This window comes from Gekko japonicus, unplaced genomic scaffold, assembly GCF_001447785.1.
Source record: "Gekko japonicus isolate JY-2015 unplaced genomic scaffold, Gekko_japonicus_V1.1 scaffold135, whole genome shotgun sequence".
Classification (NCBI taxonomy): Eukaryota; Metazoa; Chordata; class Lepidosauria; order Squamata; family Gekkonidae; genus Gekko; species Gekko japonicus.
This window is the reverse complement of record NW_015175359.1, coordinates 406,129-432,128: the sequence shown is the minus strand read 5'-3', so window position 1 is coordinate 432,128 and position 26,000 is coordinate 406,129. Positions and strand designations below refer to the sequence as shown.

Below are 26,000 nucleotides of genomic sequence, written 5' to 3'. Positions count from 1 at the left end.
TGCAGGTGATATTTGTGTTTGTTTTCGATCAGTCTTTAAAAATGAAAATTGTGCACAACCCTCTTGTGACAAGCTATCTAGCCACTAAACTAAGCTATATTTTCTTATGTTCTGTGGTTCTCAGTAGTGCACTCTGCTTCTGATCTTTGTGTGGTTTGTGGAGGGTTTTTTTAAAGCTTACTACATCCGTGCTGATTTTGCCAAATTATCCCCAATGACTAGCAAAGTTTTCTCTACTTTTTGCTGATTTCATTTAGGTTATTTATTTTAATAGCTATTTTGGTTTCTCCTGGAAGTAAAATTTGAAACTTTGTGAGGGTTTGATTTCTCCCCTTCCTTATCACTTCTGTCTCTCCCTGCAGCGGAACGGAAGCCTCCTCTCTTCAATATGAATGCTATGAGTGCCTTATATCACATAGCCCAGAACGACTCCCCTATGTTGCAGTCAAATGAATGGTAAGAGTTGTCATCCATTTTCTGCTCCTGCTTTTGACACCAGCTAGGCCTCCTTTTGCCACTGCCCCCCTTCTGGTTTGCTAGATGACATCCTTGCGTGGGTCCAGTGTGAGAAAACAAAATGGGAGTCACATGCATGCAGTGGGTAGTGTCTTGTTGTTTGTGTGTTTGTGTGTTTGTGTTTGGGGGGGGGGGACCTAGGCTCTAGTCTTTCCTCATACTCCCATAGCTTCAAGTGACAGTTGTGTTTGCCTTGGGGATGCTGTTTCCCCCCAGCAAATGGGAACAACAAAATGTAAAATGTGAACCACAGACAAGCATCCTTACAGCTTTGTATCCTGCCCTAGAGGTTCCTGCAGTAGTTTCTAGTGTCCACGTTAAAGCAATAAAACCTGTATAAGCTGATAAGAACCATAAAACATTAAAACACTGAAATGGCAGCATTAAAATTAGATATGTAGAAATAGGTTGTAGTTGTGAACTTTTCTCTATTGACCATTTTTCATTGCTGGATGTTCTCATTTTGTCTGTGCCATTTAATGTCATTTTAGCAGAACTAATTTTAATGGTAATATTTCCATAGAATGTCATTAGTGTGGTTGGGGAGGGGTGTATGAATGCACTTTCATCTCAGGCAGTGGGAAACAATAGCCAAAAGTGGAATTTACGAAGTTGATAACATTCAGTAACATTCCTAACTCAACTAGGGAAACAATGGCAACAATAAGCAATGAAAATAGCTAACAATAAAACCATTAGAAGCATTACAGCCGCATGATAAGTTAAAAGACCAACAGCAGCAGTGAAAGATGTTAAATGGCCAGTCCTTATTGGGCTGTGCCTCTGACACAGGCGCAAGTATTTAAGGATATGTGTCTGTCCTTAAACATGTAAAGTGGATCATGTCCCACTGTGAAGCCTTAGAAAACTATTAAATGGTAATGAAAGACAATTGAGGTATATACCCTTTAGTGTTCCAGAGATGTTTGGCAGGTTATTGGAGGTGGAGTAGGGGTATTATCATTAAGTGCCCCATCAAACTGGGGAGAGGTGGGAAAGACATGCTGTTGTGGGTACTAGGTCTGCTGAGGCTGACTACTCCTCAGGTGAGGTATTTATTTATTTATTTATTAAATTTATATCCCGCCCTCCCCAAACGGTCTCAGGGCGGCTAACAAAAGAGGCACATGCCAGAATCGAACAGCTAAAAACATAATAAAACAATCCATCACAACAAAGTGCCGGTGCTCTTGATATTGGTTCTTATCGGTCCAAGATGGGGTTCCGTTGACCAGCCTAACCCGTCAGTATAAGTTCCGGATAATACTACTTGTAACGATTCCTTGTTTATGGGTGTGTGTCTCTTTAAAAGTTTGGTTGGATGTGATAGTCTAGAGTGCTTGAAGAGGCAAGTGTGGTGTGATTGGTGAGTGACAGAGGGGGAGGGGTTTTGGAAGTGATGCTGTGTGGATGAATATGTATGTCTATCAGGAGTGACAGTTTGAGGTTTTGACAGCTGTAGGGTGACAGTTGATAAAGACAGTTGTTAAGTTAGTTAGTTCGTTCTGAAGTCTGTGAGAGAAGCAGTCTGTGTGTGTGCAGTTAAGAACAGCTGAGGTTGTTCTGAGAGAATAGTAAAATGTAAATGAAAGTAATTGAAGACAAAGTTTAGGAAAGGCTGTATGTCCTGGAGAGAAACAGTGAACTTACATGACCTTGAGTTAAAGTTACAAAGTTATATGCCAAGATCCCTGACAGTGGAGAGAAAAGTGTGTGAAATACCCAAAGCAATTGTTTAGTATTTACCCATTCCTAGTTACAGTATTCTACCATATAATTTACGAATTATCTCAATAAATCTACTTTTATTTAAGTCTGCCAGCTCTGAAAGAAATAATTTCTCAGGAAACACATAGTACCTCGAAAGCCTAAAACCTCGACCTACCTACCCAATGATAGAAATATTATAGTATAAAGGTTTGGAAAGCCTTAAATTTCCTGGTGGCAGCCGGATATACCCAGTTGAACAAAATAAAAAGAACATTTTAAAGGAAAACCAGACCTCCCCAGATAAGGGGTCGTCACACTACTGTCGTCCTTTCATGACCAGTTCTTCAGGAAGAGGCAGGGAGCAGCCCAGCCTCCTCTGCAGTCAGCCCAGAAGAAGAACCCTCAACTATACCTGAGGAAGAAGAGTCCCAGCAGCTGCACAGGAGGTGCAGCCAGAAGGAGAGGCCGATCCTGAGCCTGGCCCAGCACCCCCAGTTGGAGACACCCCAAGACCAGACTAGTTCTCCTGAGTGCCCCAGACGTAGGGCACGCCAGAGGCTGACTATGCAGGAGCGAAGAAGGAGTGCCAGACTCCAGCTCTTGCAGAGGCAGAGGGAAGAACTGTAAGCCTTTGCAGACTCAACACTAGGGAAGGAAGGACCTGCTCAAAAGCACTCTGTGCAACTGGTTCAATTCAGCAGCAACTTTGCTCATTCAGACCTGCTCCTGTGTGTGTGTTCCAGCCGCTCCTTATCCTTGCAACCTTGAATTGACGTCCTGGCTCTTTGACTTTTGGCTCTGACTGACCTTGATTCTGGACTGTGTTTACAAGCTTCCATTGTGTGGTCTCTGTGGCAGCCAGCCAAGACATCACACGTGCCTTAGATAAAATAAGAAGCTAGTCTGATGCTCGCATTAGAGTGCCTGTGTGTCTGAAAAGTTGCCATATGGTAGCTATCATGTATGACAGCTGTATTTGTTTCCCTGCAGTTTAAATCTGATAATGCAGGCCACCTGAAATTGCACCAAGGGTGCAACAATTTAAAATGGTATCAAAGGAAACTTACTACAGGAAACCAAATTTTAAATCCTTGGGATATAGTGTCTCATTTATTCTTGTAATAGTTGGATAACTAGCTATTCCTCAATAACTATTTTCAAACGGGAAAAAACCCCTGTTTTTAGGCAAAATTTAGGGGGTTGAAGGAAGAATCTGAATAATTGACAGAAAATGTAGGGCATAAATAATAAAAATTCTGCTAATAATTATGGTTAAGAATTTACTGAACAGTAAAGCAGTTACTAAATGTGATATCTAAGATTCATGCTAAATGACTGTCAAACTTTAAAAAGCTAGTATCACTGGAGCAAGTTCATCAATTTTGTTGAATAAATTACAGTTTTAATTGGATTTTGAACAAATGTACAATTAATTGTTACTGTTTTGAATTTTATTGTTATCTTCCTTAGTGGGTCGTGCAAACTGCTATTCTGAATAATGCATTTTATAGGGTAGGGTAGGGGGCACTGGGGATGAGTTTATGGGATGAAGGGGGGGTGGCCCAAAAATGTTTGAGAGCCACTGGTTTAACAGGATGCATTCTAAAATAAATGTACTGTTTAGGCATGTATTCTTGCATCCACACATCTTACCTTCAGTCACACAGTGAAGATCCTTGTTTTGCAGTGGCAGCTGCTGCCAAAACAGCGTGTTAAAAATGTGCACAGCCAATCAGAAGCCCTGCAGGGCAAAAGTCCCACTTGGTCCCACCCACTTTCTAAAACATTTGGCGGGTGCCAGGAAAAGTGCTGGAGGGCACTGTGGTGCCCAAGGGCGCCAAATTGAGGGCTTCTGGGTTCGGTTGAAAGAGTTGCCTGCCTAAAGTCACCCAATAATCCAAAAGCAAACCACAGTACCAAACAATAAATTCAAAGTCCATACATACAAACCACCATATGGACTTTGAGTTGAGAACATTGTATAAACCTGAGGCTTTATATATAGATTGGACTGAAAGTTTATATTATTAATCATTTATGCACATTAACTTTATTGTTATGTAAAAATAGGACACACAAAAATAGAATAAACAGAATTTATTTATTGTTTAGTATTGCGGTTTGCTTTTGAATTATTGTTCTTTTCACCGAAATTTCTCCTTTGGGTCCCTGAAGTCACCCAGTGGCCGACTACAGAAATGAACCCAGGTTGGTCACACCTTAAGCCCCAGACACTGTGCACTGTGCCACATGTGATGGTATTTGGCAAACTATGATCTGGAAGGTGACTAGAAGTAGCCTATTACAGGCCACAGGCTTGTATTTCAGAATCCAAGCTTGATATTGATATTTATTCTATTCTGTAGTGTCATCTTGCTGACTTTCAACAATATGTTCCTTTTTCTTTTGTCCTTACCTTCTGAAACCTAACTTTATTGTCTTGCATATTATTTCTACACTCAGGACGTCTTCTTTTAGGGGATTTGTTGATTACTGCTTGCAAAAAATACCTCAGGAAAGACCATCATCGGCAGAGTTACTGCGGGTAAATTTTTCAAATCTCTGAGGGGTGTGTGTGTATCTTTGTAAAGAAGGACTGTGGTAGCCACTCATGTTGGACGTATGACAGGTTACCCTAGCACAGTATTTGGATTTGTATAGTTGTTCCCCTTTGCAGCATCATGTCACATGTTCAAGGTTCCTTTAGAAAGTGCTTAATGCTTTCCTTACTTCAGCATGCTTCCAGGTGGGACTGGATCAGAACAAGTTGTAGTTACTACCACTATTACAAAACCTGCCATAAAACATAATATAATTCAATAATTTACACTTTTTTATTTATTTTGCTTAACTTAAAAGCATTTTGAGATTAACCGAAAGTAGTAATCACTAGTGGTGCAAGAAAATTTGAAGATAAAGGGCTTGTAATGCTCATTTTTGTTACAAGTTTATCCCTTTTGCATTCAAATTATTTCTTTGGTCGCTCTTGAAAGCAAGCTGTGTTTTGAGTCTCTGTGCTGCTTTTGTGCCTCTGCAGTTGGTATTCATCAGACTAGGCAACCGAAGCTGGTAGCTGCTATTGGTACATGCTCAAAAGCTGATGGTTTTAATTTCTTCCTTGATCTTGATAAAACTGTTGTGATTGCTGGAATTGGCTTGAACAACGGTAAGCACCACAGTTCTGCTGCTACATCCTCCACAGTGGGATCCACGATGGTAATCTGGAGCAATAGGCAAGACATTGTAGTGATGCGAGAGTACAAAGAGAGTAGTGTCACATCGTCGACTAGGCAATGTACTGCCTCCCCCTGCATCTGCACTGCAGTTTCCAAGCTACTCTACTGAGAATGCGCATGTGCAAAAGAAAAGTGAGCTAATGTAGAGCTTTTGATGAAAAGCACTAGCTCTCTCTCTTGGAATGTTTGCAGATGCTGCTCATAATTGGGGACTCAAGTTATGCCTCAAGCTGCAAGGGAGTGCATCTATTGCTAGTAATTACTTCAGAGAGGAGATGGGAGGAAAGGTCAGGTGGATAACATAGTTCTAGAGAAGAATAAGAGAAATTTTCAGGATAAAATAGGAGTAAGGGTGTAGTAGAAGATTCAGAGACCAAGAAGGGGAATTGCCTCAGCCAGCTTGGTGTAGTGGTTAATAGAGGCGGGCTCTAATATGGAGAACTGAGTTCGATTCCCCACTCCACATGAAGCCTGCTGGGCAACCTTGGGCCAGTCACTGTTCTCTCAGAACTCTCTCAGCCCCACCTACCTCACAAGGGGCCTGTTGTGGAGCGAGGAAGGGAAGGTGATTGTAAGCTGCTTTGAGACTCTTTATGGTAGAGAAAAGCAGGGTATAAAAGCCAGCTTCACAGGGGCAGGAGGATTGTGAAGTCCTGTTTTTTTTCTTTTCCGGAAGGGAGTCTGTCTGCCATCAGCGCTGTGTGGTTGTAAACCCACTCTGAATGAGAGAGATCTCTGGTATTCCATGTAATGTGCCAGTACTGTGCAGATCACTTCCCACTCTTACCTCTCCCAGCTCTGTGGGAGTGGGCTGTTCTAGCAGTTACTTGTGCTTCCTTGGAGAGGCTTGCTTTCCTTGAATACTCATCACCAGAGTCATGAGATGTACACACAAATCATTTTACCATGTCCTTGAACACAGGACAGCACCATTTTTAAATAATGCCCATCTTTCAGCCACAGTTAACTATTTAATGCTCACCTTACAATGTCCAGAAATCCACTGCTGCCCTCCCCTTTTTGTGACCATGACTGCTTATGTCTCTTCTTAAACAGCATGAGTTTGTTCGTTCTGAGCGGCCGCCCCGGGTTCTAATAGACTTGATTCAAAGAACGAAGGATGCTGTGCGAGAACTGGATAACCTTCAGTACCGGAAAATGAAGAAAATCCTTTTCCAGGAGACCCACAATGGCCCTCTGAATGAATTTCAGGAAGAGGAGGAGGTATCAAGTTTTATCTATACCAGTGATGGGTGATAATGACCTTTTTCACTGTATGTTTATTTATTTATTTATGTGGTTCCTTTGCTCCTTTGTCAAGGGCCCAGCATGACATGAGGAAAGGCTTTTATCTTATTTCAGGCCCCGTGATATTTTTCACTTCGAGAATACTGTTTAATGGAAACAGATGACTTCTAAGTTTCCCGGAGAGGGGCAGAGTTTCCTATTGATTGGAACCATGGAGCCCCATGGTTGAGGCTATGACCCCAAAGCAGCTGATCAGCAAAGAGTTGTCCATAAAATACCCAAGTCGCACTGGGATTTGGTCAGGAGGTCCATCACAAGGCTTGAACAACTGCAAATACAGGAGCATGATCAACAGGCTAGTGACCTGGAAAGCTGAACTGGTTGAGAATTGAAACAGCTTGAGCAAGGGGGAAATCCAAAGTATGCCTCTCAAGGTTGCTCTCAGACTGGCTGAATTGTGAGGCAGCATGACAGCGGTACATAGGAAATCCTGGAGAGGGGCTAGATGAATATGTATTGTTGCATATCGTCAGCTGCAGAAGCTGCAGGCTATAGATCAAGATAAATGCAGCTCCCTGTTCTGATCCAAGAGCCTGGTGCTTTGGATCTGCTATTCTTGCACCAGGAAATAAAGGGTTCTTCCAGTGTTCATTAGAAGTGGAGCCTGCTATGACTGCATCTGGCCCAGGATGGCCAATCTCCAGGTGTAGCTTGGAGTTCCCCTGGAATTACGTCTGATCTCTGTACTATAGAGATCATTTCCTGTGGAGGAAATGGCAACATTGGAGGATAGACTGTGACATCACATCCCCTCCTTGAACTGTGCTCTCCCTAGGTACCACACCTGGAATTTCCCAAACTGGATTTGGCAACCCTAGTCTGGCCCATGCTGTCATTATACCTGTTTCCCCCTTCACGCCAGATTGAATGTAGCGAGGAGCTGGCAGGCAGGCAGCTTTCTGTGGGGGTCTCTGCTTTTCTGAAGCAATCCATGCAATGAGCATGATGGGGGGGAGGGGCATCCCCCAGCCCTGTAGCTCCTGAGTTGGTGGGAAACTGGCCCTTCAAACTGAATATGGGCATTAGGGCTGTAGAGTAAAATGGTTCAAAGACTTGTGAAGGCTACTATGAAGAGATAGTGTGGAGATGTCGTAGAAATTCACTCCGTCAAGAGAAGGCATTGATTTGACTGTATGCTTCCATAGTGGTGATAACTGTTATGTAAATCATCGTGTGTGTGAGAGAGGGAAGGTTATTTTAATTATCTTAAGGCCTTCATTTGAAAAAGCTGATTTTAAAGGCCTTCTCATTGAAAACAGCAAAGTCAGGAGGTGCTTAACACATTCAAAAATAGAAGGGAGAGGTCTTCTAAACTGTAGGGAAGGAGTTCAAAAGGAGCTTAGGAGAGAATGGGACAGTGTAGATTGGTCATTGGGCCAATGGCCTGGGACACACACACCCCGAGGCCAAGTGAGTCTCGTCTTGTGTGGGGTTGTCCCTAGGTGAAACTTGCTTTGGTTCGTGCAGGGCAGCCCAGGGCAAGTTGCCTGAAGCTGTTGCCACCAGTCAGTCCTCCCTCCATGGGGATGAGGAAAGAAAGGGCTTTTTGCCCAGGCTGTTTTGGCTTTCCAGTTCACCCCTGGTCTTGGGGCCTCTCTGCTCCCAGGCAAAACTGTACTTGCCACACACAACTTCTTTGACAGACTCTGCAATAAAGGCAGCAGCCATAAAAGCAGTCAGCAGTGGGAGGGCACAAGTATATCAAGGCCTTAGAGGTGAGAATGTCACAATGTTGAGTATTCCTTACAGTGTTTGAGAATAAGTGAGTGAAACTGCCAATAAACATTTTACCACTCCTCAAGTTAAATTTTGTGGGATTGCCAGAGGTGAGATATAACTGTGATATAATTCTTATAATTTTCTGTCAGCCAGTCCAACATAGTAAAACACACCCAGATGCCTAATGATTTTTGCTAGCAAGTTGGATTTATAAATAAGTGTCAAGAGTCAATACCCCTTCCCCCAGAATCATTACATAGAATTGGAAGGTAAGACCCCACCCCTCTCAGGAGTTCTACCAGAATATTCTGCAACAAATGCCTGCCCAGGCTTTGCTTGAAAATCTTCAAGGAACAGGTTCTATAGCTTCTCATGACAGAACTTTGTAAAATTAGGAACCCTGTGACTGATTGGGCAGGGGGAAGAAAGATTTTGCTTTCATAATACTAGAGTTTCTCCAGAATTTGATTGGCAGTGGAAGCCTATAAACAACTTTCAGCCCCTCAGTTCAAAATCCCTGTTTCCTGTTGTTTTGCCTTAAGAACATAAGAGATGCCAATGTTGGATCAGGCCAAAGGCCCATCCAGTCCAACACTCTGTATCACACAGTGGCCAGAAATACCAGTGCCATCAGGAGGTCCACCAGTGGGGCCAGGACATTAGAAGCCATCCCACTGTTGACCCCCCCAAGCACCAAGATGACAGAGCATCACTTGCCCCAGAGTCCCTATCTATACCTTGTGGCTAATAGCCACTGATGGACCTCTGCTCCATATGCTTATCTAATTCCCTTTTGAAGCCGTCCATGCTTGTAGCCGCCACCACTTCCTGTGGCAGTGAATTCCAAGTGTTAATCACTCTTTGGGTGAAGAAGTACTTCCTTTTATCCGTTCTAACCCGACTGCTCAGCAATTTCATGGAGTGCCCACGAGTTCTTGTATTGTGAGAAAGGGAGAAAAGTACCTCTTTCTCTACCTGCTCTTTCCCATGCATAATCTTATAAACCTCAATCATGTCACCCCTCAGTCGTCGTTTCACCAAGCTAAAGAGCCCTAAGCGCCTTAACCTTTCCTCATAGGGAAAGTGTTCCAACCCTTCTCACATGCTACCTGCTACAACCAAGTTCTTGACAATATTGTTGCTCCAAGCCTGTAGCACAATGATAGTGTTTTCTTCATTGTTATGATACTCTGGAAAGAAATGTGTCCCACTCATAAAATTCTGAAATGGGGTCAACTTGGAATTTGAGACAACTGAAGAAAGTGCTTCGCAAATTCAAAGTGGATGACAAAGTAGTTCAAATGAGTCAAGGTTGTTGGAGAGACAATGTAAGTATGTTGAAAGGGCTGACTTGAGTAAAGTAATGCACAAGAGATTTTGGAGAAGCATTAATCCATTGTCATGGTATCTGTGGCTCTCACCAAGACATGCTTTTGGAGTGGTCCAAACATCTTGCTTGTGAATTCTTCAAATGGTGCTTGCATGCTGCATGTGAAATGGAGTGGGTTTTTTTTCTTGATACAGTTATGCATAAGCTTCAGATGTGCACTGATCATGGTGAGCTGCAATCCTTTGCAGTGTCCCAGTTGTTTTTGTAATTCCCCCCCACACAAGTCTCTGAAGTATGCAAGAAAATGCTTCCATGCCACATCTATAACACTCCCCCTTCCCCATTGCATGGTACATATGTGTCAGACCATCTAAAGACTAAAGAAACCTTTTTCTTGAATTTCCAGCAGTCAAATGGATTATTTTTTTTTGTTACAAAATTATATCTGGAGAAAATGACAGTTGTGTACTTGACAGGAAATAGGAAACTTAAGATTGTCTGTTCATGTTTTTAACACGTTTGTACATGAAATAGCATGCGGTTTCTTTAAAATGCTATAACCCCATTAGATAATGTGTTTTTCATTCTTGTACATAGTGCTGAGAATATCAAGGGGAATTCTTAAGTAGGCTTTACCAATATTCACAAGTTTTTGAATAAGAACTAAAGATTTCTGCAGGGCAGAGCTATTTTGCAAAAATGCAATTACGTTGTGTGAACAGTCACTGAGTCTCTCCCTGGCCCCCAATCCTGCAAGTCCCATTTTTCCTTCTTTGAATACTACTTCCCGGATTAGCCATGTGGGTGATCCCACTAGCCAGGGGGCATGTAGTAAATAGGGTGACATCAAGATGGTACATCTGATGATGATCTTGGATTTTAAAAAATAGAATCACTGCCAGTCAGATTGACTTCACGATGCCATCCCAGAAGGCAACTGAAAGCATGGTTAAGTAAGAATAACTTTAACAAGCTGACAGTTTCACAAGGGGAACCCCAGAATCACTGAAAAGTAGCTGCCTTTTTCTATACAGTGATTCTGGGGGAAGGGGGATTGACTCTCGACACTTATGTATAAATCCAACTTGCTAGCAAGTAAACTGACCAAAATCTTAAATAAATAATAAATACACTAATTCACTAAATAGTGGGGGTGCCTTTAGACAAGAAAGACCTTCAGAATTTACTCCAATAAGGAAATGAAAGCAAGATCACTTGCCAGCATATCCTTCTCTGCTCAATGGCCTTTTGGCTTAGAACCTTTATACCGGATCTCTCAAGTCGATAAGGTTCAGGTCTCCTCACAAGGATTTCTCAAATAATAAACAGGTAAAAGAATGAAAAATGAACCCACGTTACCTTAAGTTATATGAAATGATTCCCTTTGTATGATTTGGTATAATGTTTGTGATGTGCTTACTGCTTTTTTGCAATCATTCCATGTGGGTTAGGTTATCTCCTACATGGTCCATGCAGAAAGTAGTTTGTACAGCCATTTCTTAATACTGTGGCCTGTTGCAATTTGTGCTGTTTTGGATTTTGTTTTTAATGCCAGGATTTAGTTTTACAAAAGCAGGGCCACCTACTGGGAATTCCAAAATTGCTAGCAGTGGTTGTTTGGACCAAAGTCCACCATCTCTTTCCACACCAGCCTTTGCCCCGCCCTTCCTGCTTCATCTGGAGCTTTAAAAAAAAATATCTGATGGTTTGCATGTCTGCATCTTCACTAAGAGAACTCTTTTCAACTTTTTCCCATTCAGATTTTGCATGTTATCACCTTTCTGTAACTCTTTATAAAGGGGAATTCCCTTCCCACCCCTCACGTTTTCAGATTTTAGTAAGCGCATATGCATGCACACTAAAATTTAGCCATGTGTATGGTGGGGGAACACAACTGGACATGTGCACACTCAGTATAACTTTAAAAAACCCCGACCCAACCAAACCTGTTCCCAGTGTGGAAAGAACTTCCTTAGGAAAGCCAGAGACCTACTTTACACTGTGGCCACTGATCGCGTAGTGCATGCTTTATGAGGGGCATTAAGTTGCAGTGCATGAAGAAATAAAATGCAGACTTTGCAATGATGGTGTGGTAATGTGGGCACCACTTTGCTTACAGGATAATTGTCCCTGCTGGAAGGGGAAGGCTCATGAGAAAGTTTATTGGGGGGAATCACAGAAAGCTGGGAACCTCCTAACCATTGTGTTTGCCTGACTTGTCCTTGGGTAGGTCTCCTAACAGTACTTGGAATGAAGAGTACTGCATCAATCAGATCTTCCCTTCCAGAGTATTCCTTCCTAATGCTACGTTGATACTTGACCTTTTTTTAGTGGTGCGCATCAGGAAGGCCACCTTCTTAGTGCAGGCTGTCCTGCCGCCATCACCCTGTCTGGAGAGAGAGGAAATTTACCAAGGCACGATGGAAGTGCCCCTTTCTGCAGTTGCCCTTAACAGAATGCTCACTGCTGCAGAAGTGTGTGTTTGGGAGCTGACCTCCTGTGCTATGTTTAACCTTCCTGCCCCTTGTTTTGTAGGACAGTGAGCATGGGACAAACCTCAGTAGGAAGATGGACAGTCTGGGCAGCAACCATTCTATCCCCAGCATGTCTGTGAGCACAGGCAGTCAGAGCAGCAGTGTCAACAGCATGCAGGAGGTCATGGATGAGAGCAGCTCTGAGCTGGTCATGATGCATGACGACGAGAGCACCATTAATTCCACTCCCTCTGTTGTGCACAAGAAGGTACGTTCTCTGGTGCTCTCTTCCCAGCCTCAGGGGATCTCTGCTTTAGTGCTCTTGCTTCTTCAGGCCTTTGAAACTAACCTATAGAGTTTTCCCAAACAGCTAGCAAGTGGGGGGGAAGCCTCATCACCTTTCTCTTTGCAGGATTTAGGGATGCTGCTGATGCTTCTGACATATATTTTAAAAAGCACATAGGTCAATGCCCAGAAAATTGGGCTCGCTTCTTTTTAGTATTGGAAAGGTCAGGCATTAACTAGGAAATGCACCCAGAAAGTTGCTTTCACGTTTTTACAGTGGTGACGAGGAAATGTGTACAAGAAAAGGACAAGAATACAGCAGTCCTTTCTCTGAGTGATTTTTTTTACAGTCTTTCATCCCCCACCCCTACACTGCATGAGCACCTTTGTCCTTGCCTGTAACACCATCTTGTCGTCTGAACATCTGTGTACCTCAAGCAGCTGTCATGTTGGTTGAAATGGCCACATCCACCACGCTAACCCTATAATCTCTATAACTTCTCACCAAATCCTGATGTGCGTGAGGATTTTCACCCTTGACCAGTTAACAGCATACTGGATCACTCCCAGAAGGTATGTTTTGAGGATTGCGTTCAGAATGGTGCTTCTCCTGCTTTTCTACAGTGTTTAACACCTCGTTGTTTTGGTCTCATTTGGCCATAGGGGAGACACAGATTTAGGGAGCAGTGGGCCATGACAGAAAAAAGGGTATCAGCACCGAAGCTTCTGTTGGAAGAATCGTTTTTGTCAAAGTCTAGTAACAATTACAGCTGCAGAGCAGTGAAATGGGGGTTGTGATGGCTGTTTTGGGGGCAGAAAGTTTTTGGGGCAGGGACAAGCATCTGGTGCAGCAACTTTTCTGTAGTTAAGCAGACCTGAGTCTGGTAATTGCCAACATACCAGACCACCTTGGATCCTTTTATATGCTTCTCAGAGCTCCTGGGAAGAAAAGTGGGGTAGCAAATAAATTGCTGTACATCCTGGTGCACAGGGGAGATGCATATCTGTCTGTAAAGTCCTTCAAATGGTGGAAGACTCGGAAGGAGTCTTTTGACTGGTGAGAGCAGAGAGCCATGGGGCCACAAATTGGCCAGAGTATAGTTATAATAATGTTTAGAATCCTAGGATTGATTGGCTCAAGTCTCATCATGGTCTATGGAAGTGAAATGCACAACTGGCATCCCGTTACTTTTAATGAGACAGGCAGGCCCAATGACTATATTTACATGACACTTGTAAAATTAAAACTGCTGTTGTGTTCCAAGTGTTTACATGATAAGGAACCACAATAAAATAGCATTTTTAAAATAACACCTTTAAAGGGAAAGAAGCTTGTATTCACCCACGGAATAATAGATGGAAAATGGAAATGTTTTCTCATAATTTTTAAAGGTGAGTGTCAATGGTGGTTATGTGGTGGGAGTAAATTTCTTGCTAAGAAGCTTGCCGGTCCGGTCGATGGCGACGTGTCCGCGGACCTATTCCCTGGACCTCCCGGGATAGGTTTGCGCTCCAGCCAGGGGAAGGAGCCACGCAGGATCGTGGACCCCCCAGGGGCTCGGGGAAGAGTCCAGGGCCAGGGAACTTTAAAGAGGCGGCCTCTTCAAGGGTGGAATGTTCGAGAATCGAGGCGCCTCTCTGTTCCAGTGGTTCCCCCGGAGGTGAGGCCGTACGGCACTAGTTACGCTGGCCGGGTCAAGCGAAGAAGATCCAGCGATTTAAATGAGTCAGAAAACGAGTTCGGAAGACCTGCAATGAACGTGAGTCATATCAACGCGATTTTAAACTAAAGCAGCTCCCCAAAACCCGAATGCTAAACGGAAGAGGCGAAGGGTGGGGGGGACGCCTCCCACACGACGCCCAAAAGCACAAACCGTGAGAAAAGGGGGGGAGCGGAAGAAAACTTATCGAGACCTGTCTAGAGGCACTTACCCGATGGGCATTTAACGTCCAGGCGCATATTCAGAGACTTTCTTGTATTCCCGAAAAGTAAACAATCGGACAAGATGGCGGGGAAGAAGGACAAGGACAGACTCTTAAAAACAAAGGGATCAGAGAGTCCCCGAACGGAAGTGGCTAGCGATACAGCTAAGGCTGTAGCTGAGTGCATGCGCCCTCTGCTGGAACAGCTGAATACCTTTAAAGAACAGATGGCAAAGGTGACAGAAGGCATCACTGCAACTCAAACGCAGATAGGAGATATTATACAAGTTATGAAACTGAAAAAATAAAGGAGGTGACTGCAACCACGAAAAAAGTTAAAAAGAAGGTGGAAAAGCTGGAAGAAAAGACATCAGCCTTGGAAGACCAGATGCTGCAAGTACAAATGGATAAGGCCAACTTGGTTCTTCGCTTCCAGGGCCTACCAGAAAAACAGGGGGAGAATCTTAAAGAATTGATGTGTGAACTGCTAGCCCCAGTGACAGAAATGAGACCAGAGCTATTGTTAAACGAAATGGATGTGGTCTATAGATCATATTCTGGCTATATAAAAAAGAATAATCTGCCTGGGGAAATTGTTGTAAGATTCTCTAAGAGACATGTGAGAGATGCAATCCTGAAAGTGGTGTCTGGAGCTCCTTTGAAAGTGGGAGAAAATGTCATCCGAACGCTTAAGGATATTCCATTCGAAGTGAGACAACATAGAAAGAAATACAAGGAACTAGTGCTTTTTCTTCAGACCAATCAAATTGGATATAAATGGTTTATCCGGAAGGAGTCACCTTTAAGATGAAAGATAAGAAAGAAAAGATTGAAGCTTCAGAAAAGGCGTGGAAGAGAGAAGTAAAGGCTGAAGGACTCTGAATTGTGCCTGAGAAGATGATGAGGAGAAATGGCTGGGGAGGGTTTTTGTGGCTAGACAGGGAGGGGAGGAAAATTGAGAAAAGAAAAGATATTGTTAACGAATGACTCAGTATGTTCAATGCTAAATAGAGAAGACGGCTAAATGTAACTTAGCTAATGAAGATCTTCTTTCTTGGGGTTTTAGTTAGTTGTGTGTTTCTTTTCTTTATCCCATATATGTAGTTCCCTTCCCTGTTTTTCTGTAATAGTTTTTGTAGTTTATAAAAAAAAATTAAAAATCCCCCTTTGGGGGCTTCAAAAAAAAAAGAGAAGAAGCTTGGTGCCATGAAGGACTGATCACCGGCCAACTTCAGAGATGATGATGAAATTGCTGTAATGCTGAAGGGGTTTGGTAACCCACCAACAGGTGTCTAATGTATAAATGTATTATGGCTTACAGTAATTAGCAGTCATGGGATAAGAGGCTAGGTCCTCTTATGGATTAGGAACCAGTTAAAGAATAGGAAGCAGATGATAGAAGTAAATGGGCAGGTGTCACAATGGAGAGAAGTAAGAGATATAGCTTCCTAGAGAAACAAGGGTGACAAGCAAGAGCTTCAAAGTATCTCTCTGAAGTAGGTGAGTAGGCAACAAATGGTAAATGAGTTTCAAATATATTTAAGTGTAAAGTGATGTATGCTAGGGCAAAAACACATACCTAATTTTGCATTTACACTGGAATAATTCAGATTTGCTGTGACCATTCAGGAACAACATCTTGTGGGAGGGTAAGTCAAAACATCAGATCAGGGTTTGGTGGTGGGTGAAAGATGAATTCTCTACTTGGAATTGATTTGATTTGATTTATTAAATTTCTACCCTGCCCTTAAAGCAATTGAAAATAGCCAGTTTCATAATGATCTTTTGTAAACATATAGTGCATGTATGTTACACATTTCTAGTTCCTCTGTCTCACGAAGAATATTGTAGAGCTGGAAAGATGCAAAAAGAGTAACAAATACTATCAAGGGGATGAAGCACCTTTCCTGTGTGGAGAGATGCTTGGGGCTTTTTGACTTAAGAGAGACATGATAGATCTGTAGTATTATGAATGACATAGAAGAAATGGATCCAGGTTGGCAGCCGTGTTGGGCTGAAGCAGTAGAACAAAGTTTGAGTCCAGTGGCACCTTTAAGGCCAACAAAGTTTTATTCAAGGTATGAGTTTTCATGTGCACTCACACTTCTGTGCACATGAAAGCTTATACCTTGAATAAAACTTCGTTGAACTTAAAGGTATCACTGGAGTAAAACTTTGTTCTATAGAAGAAATGGGTATAGACAAACCTTTCTCTCAACCTTAGACATTGGGGCAACCAATGAAATTGATTGGCAACAGATTTGGCATAGAGAAAAAGTACTCAGCTCAGAATTAACTTTTGGAACTTGCTGCCCCATAGTGTAGGAATAGGTGCCTGGCTAAGATGATTTTAAAAAGAATCTGAGCCTTACATTACAGGGAAGGTACTTTAACTTAATCATTTTGGTTGTCCTCTTTTTTGCTTCTTTTAGCTCTGCAATATCATCTTTGAGGTACGATGCTCAAACCAGTAATCTAAATGAGGCTGCACCAGAGATCTTTACAGAGGCATTGCAGTATTGGCCATTTTTATTTTAAAGTTCTTGCCTTTTTCAGTGTTGTAACATGTTGAGTCAGGAATGTGCATTAGGACTTGTAGTGTGCAAACATATATATGTTTGGGGCTCAATTCAGTGCATACCAGCATTGTATTTCTACATGAAGCAGCTGGACACTGCCAGATGGTTTTATATTTACACATGCATATCAGGTATGAAAGATTCTGCATAAGTTCAACAATATTTCATTTCCCCCTTTAAATATATGCAAGAAAGAGCCTGATACTTTCTTGTTTATTGCACATGTGCATTTTTAATGACAGTTTTTATAAGGATTTTGTACCTGGGTTCCTGCAGGGGCAGGAGTAAGGGTTGGGGCATGAGGTAGTCTAGGTACGAGAAGGTGAAGGAGAGGCAGAGGAAAGGCCTGTGCTGCAGTCAGTAGTCTGCTTGTTGATCAGAGCAGAGAATCAGCCTCCACTGAAAGCTTTTATAAAAAGCTTTTATTGGTCCACCAATTTTAAAATTTTCAATAGAATGGGGTGAAGGGGTGATATTGTCTCAGCACTATTTTGACTTTCCTCCTTCCCTTCCTTGCAGTGTATCCTAATTGTTTAGGAATCACCTTTTATATTGAACATTTTTGATAAAAATGGCAGTGTGACCTCTTCTGTATCTCAGGGGGCTATACCTTCTGGGAAAATTTCTGAAGGCCCAGCACTACAATATTATTGAAAAGGGGCAAGTGATAGATATCCCATATATGCTGTTTTGTATGCAGTTCTCACTTTATTTGCTTTTGTCCCTGCAAATCCATGCTGCATGAACTGGTGATCATAGATGACCTAAACAGGACATGTGTTTTCCCTGGTATGACATGCTATAAGTGGGCTATGCCCCATTTTGTTTGCTTCTTGTACTGCAGAAACGTTATCTTTGTAGAGTCTGTGGAAGTGCAAATTGAAGGGGGGGGGAAGTGCATTGGGCAAAATTATGCCATTATAATACTGTAACACTTGTAATGAGACTGCTTTCTAAGCAGAACATGCATAAGCCTAGCAAGAGTTGTGAGACTACAGTGTTCAGAGCTTTTGCACCAATTAGAGAAGAGTTTTAGCAATGGAGGAATGTGCTTTTCAGAAGAACCAATGGATGCTTTTGCCAGTGCTCCAGCATCCAAGGGGCTGTGTCCCCACCCTATCCTACCCTTGCCAAGAATATCAAGGAAAGGTTGATAAAGCTCATTAAATCAACATTGCTCCATAAGCAAAAATCGAGTGGGACCAAAGCTGATTTAAACCATAAGGTCACTTAACATCAGTTGTCCCAGCAGAGAAGTGGAAAAGATTCCAGCAGTGAATGATGGTCCTTTATCTCCTGTCTACGTCTGACTGCACAAACATCCAGTGCCCTGGCAAGATTCTAAGGCACGTGCATACTTCCCTTTGCCAACAAATAAGAAATACTTCCCGTTGTGTATGAGCCTAGAAGTGGGGCGTTAACCATTCTGTTCAGAGCCTTAGTCCATAAGGACCTCTGGTGGAGAGATTCCTTTCAGCAACTTTCCCCATTTTTCTTTCTTGAATAGCTTCCCTTCCTTGTTGGTTTAAAGGTATCAGCTCAGTAATGTAGGTATGTCCAAAGGTACTAGGGAAGTAAATGTTGCAAATGAATACAGATATTTAAATATATGATATACAAGAAGTGAGATTTTTTTTGGCATGCACAGGACTTAAAATTAATGTTCACATGGACAAATTTCAGGGTCCCAGAAAACAAGTGTATGGAATAAAATTGCAGGAAACACAGACACCTGAATATCTTGAGGCATTAATCACAACAGGAAACCAAATAACAAAGAGCTCAAGATATTCTGTCATAGTGCTAATGTATGCCTCTTAGGCCTAGATAAGATAATACCAGCAAGAGAAATGTCCAGGAAATTCTAGAGCTGTAACCAGTCTTTTGACAGAGATGTACATTATGAACCCTAACATGGACTAACAAGGCCACAGATTTTTGAGGCTAAATTACTCTGGGAAATATTTGGTGTCATAAAATAAAATGGCACAAGGAAGCTGTAATTAATACTTTATGAATTTTTATGGAAGACATGGCTCAACATAAAAAGCACCAAGAGTTTAAATGGCAGAGCCCCATAAGGACCAATGAAAAGAAAGCGTATAAAGTTAAGTAGGATGATAACTGAGCTGAAGTAGAGCTCATTGAGAAGATGATACAAAGGCTGACTTGGATGGAGGGATAGGTAATTAAGTCATGATCTGTAAGAAGACTGTCACAATACAGCACAAAATGGAAGAGAGGGAATCATGGACCCTTGGGTTTTGTGAGGCCAGCAGAGAAGCCACTGCCTGTCAGTCCTGTCTGGTCATATGCCTGTGTCACAGCATTCCCTTTTTCGAATGGTGTCAAAAAGGGGTTTTTTGTTGTTGTTTTTACTGGTGGAAAGCTTCTATGGTCTTAGTGGAGTTGCTTACTAGGGAGACCCATAGAAAATTGCCAGAGCATGAGTCCCAGCCTGTATAACCATTATAGATCTGACCCCTCCCCCCCACATAGCCATATATTTCATTTATTTATGTACAATGTGGTACAAGTGATAATACCAGATTTTACTCCAGTGAGAGCCCTTGCTCTGCCTGGGGAAATCCCTTCCCACAGAGAAGAGTCTTTTCCCTGCAAAAGAAGGGGGGAGGTGAGAAGACGATTGAGATGGGGTAACATTAGAGCACTGGTTTGAGGGAGTATTATTGGCTTCCGAACTTTTTCCTCCAGCAATCTTGTCATACCATTATGAATACTCCATTCCCTTCACTCATGACCAGAGAAGTATCATCAATACTATGGGGAAGCCCTGCATTTCACCAGCAGACATCTCAAATTAGGAATGAGAACCTATCGCCAGAACTAAACAATTGAGGAATAGGCAACACATGAACAGCTCTTCTCTATAAAGTCCCAGGAGCTAAAGAGCAATCCATAAAGTCTTCATATCCTTTGCATCACTGTGGAACTCAGTGGTATAGCTTTAAAAAAAAAATTACATTCCATTTGTATACCGCTCACCCCCTAAGGGCTCTGAGCGGTTTACATTACATTATACAATACATTATACAATACATCCTACCTAAGGGCTACACATACAATGAAGGGGGAGTGACTGACCTAGCAGGCACCCTCTGGCGAAGTCTTGTTGTTCTTAGTCTTTCTGTGGGAGGTATTTTCAATCCGGCAGCAGCGACTTCCTGGCGCAGGTCTTCTGGCACAGATCTTCCTTCAGGCGCTGTGATTCCACGGGCTCGGGCGAAGGGTACGTCAGCGCGTGCTCCTGCTGCGGCATCTATCCAGTAGGCTCCGGCCTGCTGCGTTGCCCCGCCTCCATGCTCCGTCAGCCCAGCCCTGCTTGCTCTCTCGCCTCGCCTCGCCGCCATATTCTCCGCTGCTCCGCCGTTCCGCCACTACACCACCACGAAGGACGGGTGCCCCCCCCCCCGCTCTAAGAGCAGGTACCCATTTTGTCTACTTACCCTTTAACGGGCTTTCGAGCCGCTGGGTAGACGGGAGCTGGGACATGGGCCGGGAGCTCACCCCGGCCACGGTGGGGCTTGAACAGCCGAAGCTGTTCGGCCAGATGGATTTGCAGGCTTCATTTACCGCCTGCGCCACCGCTCCCTGTGGTGCTGTGAACAAGGAAGGTGGCGTAATTCCACAGACCAGGTATCCATAACCTTTTTGATCCTGCGGGCACCTTTGGCATTCTGATGCAGGGTGGTGGCCACAACCACAAAATGGCTGCCACAAGAAGTAGAGCCAGCCACAAAACAGTCAGCATGAGAGTCGGAGCCACACACAGAGGAAGCCCAAATGCAGGGGACAATAGCAGTAACTAAAAAAAAAAAAAAAAACCACTGTGAAAGAGGAGCATGTGAGAGAATAAAACCAAAACTCTGTGGTGGCAGCTGTTACCGAAGCATTCTTTAATCTGTGCAACCAGTCAGATCTCCAGTAGCCAACAGAAACTCCGCTGGGCAGGACCCCCACCCACTTTCTACAAACATCTGGCAAGTGCCAGGAAAGGTGCCAGCAGATGCCATGGTGTTCATGGGCTTCACATTGGGGACCCCTGCCATAGACTGCTGAAGGGGAATCTCTCTTTGGGAGCAGTGCACTATAGCAACAGTCTCTCTTACACATACACACATGCCCCATTCATGTTAGTGGCTTCTCAGATTTTTTTTTTAGCTATTCCCTTCATAAGAAGTGTCCTTTGAAGACTTATCTCAGGATTTTGTAGATGAAAATATCTGTCCCTGTGTCTTTTTACAGGCCCCCAAAATATCAAATATCACTGCAAAACATCCCTGAAATATACCTTTAGTGACCACAGGAACTTTTAAGCCTTTTTGCTTTTCTTGCTGGTGCCTAAAGTAATGTACTAACTGAAGAGGGATAGTGCCTTGCATATCCTGATTCAATTCACCAGAAATGGTTAAGGTATCTTTCAGTGTGATTCCCACCCCAATCTCAGAGTAATGCCTAATTATGACATCATGATGTTCAGCACTCCAATCCTTTGCACCTACTTATGCAGAGGGTCATCCCAAATAATTCCCCTGTGAACTTTAGAATATCTTAACAGAATAAACCCTCAAAGTGATCCTCTGACATTAAATGGAATTGTCTTGTATCATTATCAGTGTTCTGGGGAACCAACTACACCAGTTTGGTGTAGTGGTTAAGTGTGCGGACTCTAATCTGGGAGAACCGGGTTTGATTCCCCACTCCTCCACTTGCACCTGCTGATGTGACCTTGGGTGAGTCACAAGCTCTGGCACAGCTGTCCTTGAAAAAGAGCAGTTTGTGTCAGAGTTCTCTCAGCCCCACCCACCTCACAGGGTGTCTGTTGTGGGGAGGGGAAGGGAAAGGAGGTTGTAAGCCGCTCTGAGACTCCAAGTGAAGGGCGGGGTATAAATCCAATCTCTTCTCTTCTTCTTCTACTTCATGTAGAATAAGCAATGTTTAAGCCTGCAGGGACTGTGTAGTTCAGCACTTTCCTTGCCATCTATGAAATCACATTTAGTGGCCATCTCAGTCTATCATGCTGAGGTAGAGGCAAGCAGTATACTAACTTATACATAAAAAATTCATACTATGCAATATATATTGTTCACTGAGTTTTTCTGTTTCTTTTATACACATTATGGGAAAATTCTCTGAACAGCCCCTTCAGTTTCTCTTTTACACATGTGCTTATGAAGCTGCCTTCTACAGAATCAGGCCAATGGTCCATCAAGGTCAGTATTATCTACTCAGACTGGCAGCAGCTGTCCAGGTTCTCCAGTAGCGGTTATTTCACATAATTCTTTTAACCAGGAGATAGTAGGGTTTCAACCTGGGATCTTCCACATGTTACGCAGATACTCTACTACTAAGCCCTGACCCTTTACCTATTCTTCATGATACTTGTCATGTCAATTCAATTCATATTTACAGGTAAGTCTGCTTTACCAGTGTGTTTCACACCTGTCATTTATGTAATGCCATTAGTCTTCCTGGAGCTCTGCACAAAAGCATAAGGAAATGAAAGATGTCTCTGTCCTAAGGAGCCTCCACTGTACATTTAAGCCATGTAGGTTGGGGAGAGAAAATGGAAGGAGCAGGAGGAGTCATAGTATCAAGCAAAAAATATAAGCAAATGTAGATACCATTTAGGTTTTGTTCCATTTGGTGTGTGGTCAGATAAGTTAAGCCAAGGCTTCATACAGGAATAGAACAAGTGGATTTTGACTTTCCAAACTGAGAACCAGGTTACTTGGATGACACAGACCTAATGAAAAGAAGAGTTGTTGGTGTGTTGTTGTTGTTTTTTAATTGCACTAATGACCAAGTACGATTGTTCACTTGGCTGGAAGGAAGGATGGAGTTAACCACACTATAGAGGTAGAGATGAAGGGATCTAAATGTTTAACAAGATTATTAGGTTAGAGGAAGCCTTAGGCTTCATCAGGATTTGAGGAAAGTCGAAAGGAAACAAATGAGATATGTTGTAGTCCAAGAAGCTTGAACAATACAAACTGGTGTAGAGTTTTTAGAAAAATCACTTTTGATGTATCAGTATGTCCTCATGAATTTCATTTTTCAAATGATTGCATGAGTGTCTTCAGGTACAGTTGTTGCATGGGGACTCTTTAGATGTCCAGCTTAATCTGTGAGCAGCATCCTTGATTATGTAGGTTCAAAAACACCTCTCTCATATCCAGTTCATGGATTTTTCAGCCATGATGCTGAATCAGAGGCATCCTCTACAGCTGCAGGTAATCAGGTGTCTGTTCTAGGAATCCTGAAGAACCCAAGTCAGCCTGGGGCCCAACCCAAAGGGCAGCATGTATGAGGGATACCTAGAGGAACAGAAATTGGTACCAGTCTCTGGCCTCAAGCCAGGGGTTTTCAGATTGTGAGGAAATGGGTGCTTCACCATCGGCTACCAACTGGCCCCCTGTAAGTAAAGAAGACAGGATGTAGCTGGTGCCCACCGAGTGATGCCAAGCCAGCCTGCTAAGTGCTCAGCTGAACCCATATCATTGCTGAAGAAAATTCTCTCCATCCCGGGGCCTCTGACAGGAAGCTCTTGAGGATCCTGAAGAACATCACCACTTCCTGCTCTTGATGTTGTCTTGGAAGTTGATATCTGCAGCATGATACCTATGTGTCATTTCTGGATGCTTCCTTCCCCACCCCCCTTCAGGCTTTGCACAACACTCCTTGTGGTCTTTTGCTTAACCAGTTCAGGACAATGAGTGAGCACACAGTAATGCATTGAAAGTGGCCTTTAGCCAAAATTAAAATTCATTGGAGAAACAAGATTAAAATCGCAGAAAGTAAGCAGTTTGTTATAACAGAATAACTGATAGTGACAAAAGCAAAAACTAATAAACACGGAGGCCCTTTAAGACATACATGTTCTTCTGTATGAGTGGGACATTTACTCGACTTTTGCACATGTACAAAGGGACCAATACTGAATGCTCTCTGGTAAGCTTCTGCAGTTTGATTCTACCCTCCATCCCAAATGCCCACAATAGCTGCAGAATCTGAGCACAGATCAACATAGGCAAAACAACAGATTTAGATCTACTGTAAACCTACAACCTCTGATTTTGGTATGGGTTTTTTTAGCTATTACAGATCCCAAATAGAGGGGTTTTTTCTCATTGGATCACATTGTTTTCTTGAAATTAAATATTTAATCTTAATTGAAACTACCTTTACTTAAATGAATGTAACTTTTTAGACCCTTCCTCTTTTTGTCCACAAATTTCAGATTGAGCATTGTTGCAAACTTGGCCTGTCTGAAACCTTAGTCCAATACTGGCTTCCTTGATCCTTAATATACACATGCACCCAATCCATCTTGACAATGACAAAAAAAAACAGAATACAATAAGTTTACAAGAGACTCTTTCTAGAGCATTAATTTCTAAAAGTGACCCTATTAGTGGGTGACGTGTGCACATCAAAATAACAGGAGGATCTGAGATGGCAATGTGTGTGAAACTCGAGATCCTGCACAGCTGTGAAACATGGGAATGGGTCATATTTTAACATGGCTACTTTTCCAACTTTTGTCGTGAATATATATTTATTAAAAACTTAAACATGTTCCTTGTTCTCTGAAAAATGGCCATTCTAAATTTAAATTTCAGTTCTTAGAAAGATGGCTGTTGTTAATTTCAATTACTTGTCAGGTGTATGTTATCCCATTTATGTTAAGAAGTATAGTTTTAGATATACTTTTTTTAAAAGATACACACATGATCATTCATCTATCACCATTCTCCCCCTCCCCAAGAGAAATATTGCCTCTTTCCAGGAGGCACGGACTCTTCTGCAATAGAGAATAATAATCATAGTAAGATGTGGGCCACCAGGTGCAGCCCCTGACTGGTAACAGTAATCCTACCTGAAGCTCTCATAATCAAAAAGCTGTGCTTGCTCATTCAGAGCTTTAGACATACTTGGGCATGTTTATGGGGCCATGCAGACAGTGTTCCTCCAATAATGATGTTTTTGTGTGACGTGTTCTTTACAGACCTCCAGGGATGAAGATTCTATTACCCTCTTAGATACCTTGTCCTGGTCATTCTCTACATTGCCAGTGCTAATCAGTGTGGACAGAAGAAGTCCTATGGAAGCTGAGACAGGGTGGAACAGGAGAACATACACCACCAGTGTACTTTCTCAGGTGGTGCACACAATACTCATGTATTTGCACGATAATCAGGGAACTGACAAAGGCTTCAAACACTCTCAGCTGGCAATTTCTTGAATTGGTTGCATTGGAAGAGCACACCAAAATTCTCAGAAGCGCAGCCATGTTTCTTGGCCACTCTTGAAATCCCTTTTGTTGATCACTTCAGGACATCAAGCCTGACACAGCTCAGTAGTGGAGCATAGTATGCCTGTGTTTATTTCTCTCAAACACCTTCCTGGATCTGCTTTGAGGTGATGTCCATATAGACTTCCTTCCTATATTTGTCTTGGTGGATTTATTTTCAGCATTGTTCAGAACCTCTGAAAGAGGGACTGAGAAGGAACTCTTCCAACATGTATGTGACTTAGAAGGGAAAGTAAGTAGCAACAGATCCATGTCACTTTGCTCCAAGTTCATTTTTAGGTCAGCCTCATTTAAAAAAAAAAAAAACCCTCTGCCTTCAGGTCCTTGGTTAGTGGATGGTTCTTGAAAGCTGAAGGCACACCCAAATAGCCATCTTAAGTTTGCACTTCATTAGGAACTGTACTTAATACAAGGAAATTAAGAATTGGTCAGTGGGCCTGAAAGGAACAGTCGAAACAGGGAGAACCCTGGGGTTCCAGCATCTGCATGTGCCTGAACCTACTGAATACTACACGTGAACCAACCCTTTGGCACTTGGTGGGATAATGTACTTGTTTTCCTTAAATACCTTCCAAATTTACCATG

At 42.7% G+C, this 26,000-nt stretch overlaps 1 protein-coding gene across 1 annotated transcript in view; it reads left to right on the top strand.

Moving 5' to 3' along the window:
• Positions 1 to 26,000, top strand: part of TAOK3 (TAO kinase 3) — a 147,617-nt gene that overhangs the window by 77,723 nt on the left and 43,894 nt on the right. The window contains 4 exon segments of the mRNA XM_015425354.1: positions 363 to 456; positions 4,690 to 4,771; positions 6,519 to 6,686; positions 12,355 to 12,561. Of these exon segments, the coding sequence (XP_015280840.1) occupies positions 363 to 456; positions 4,690 to 4,771; positions 6,519 to 6,686; positions 12,355 to 12,561 (551 nt within the window).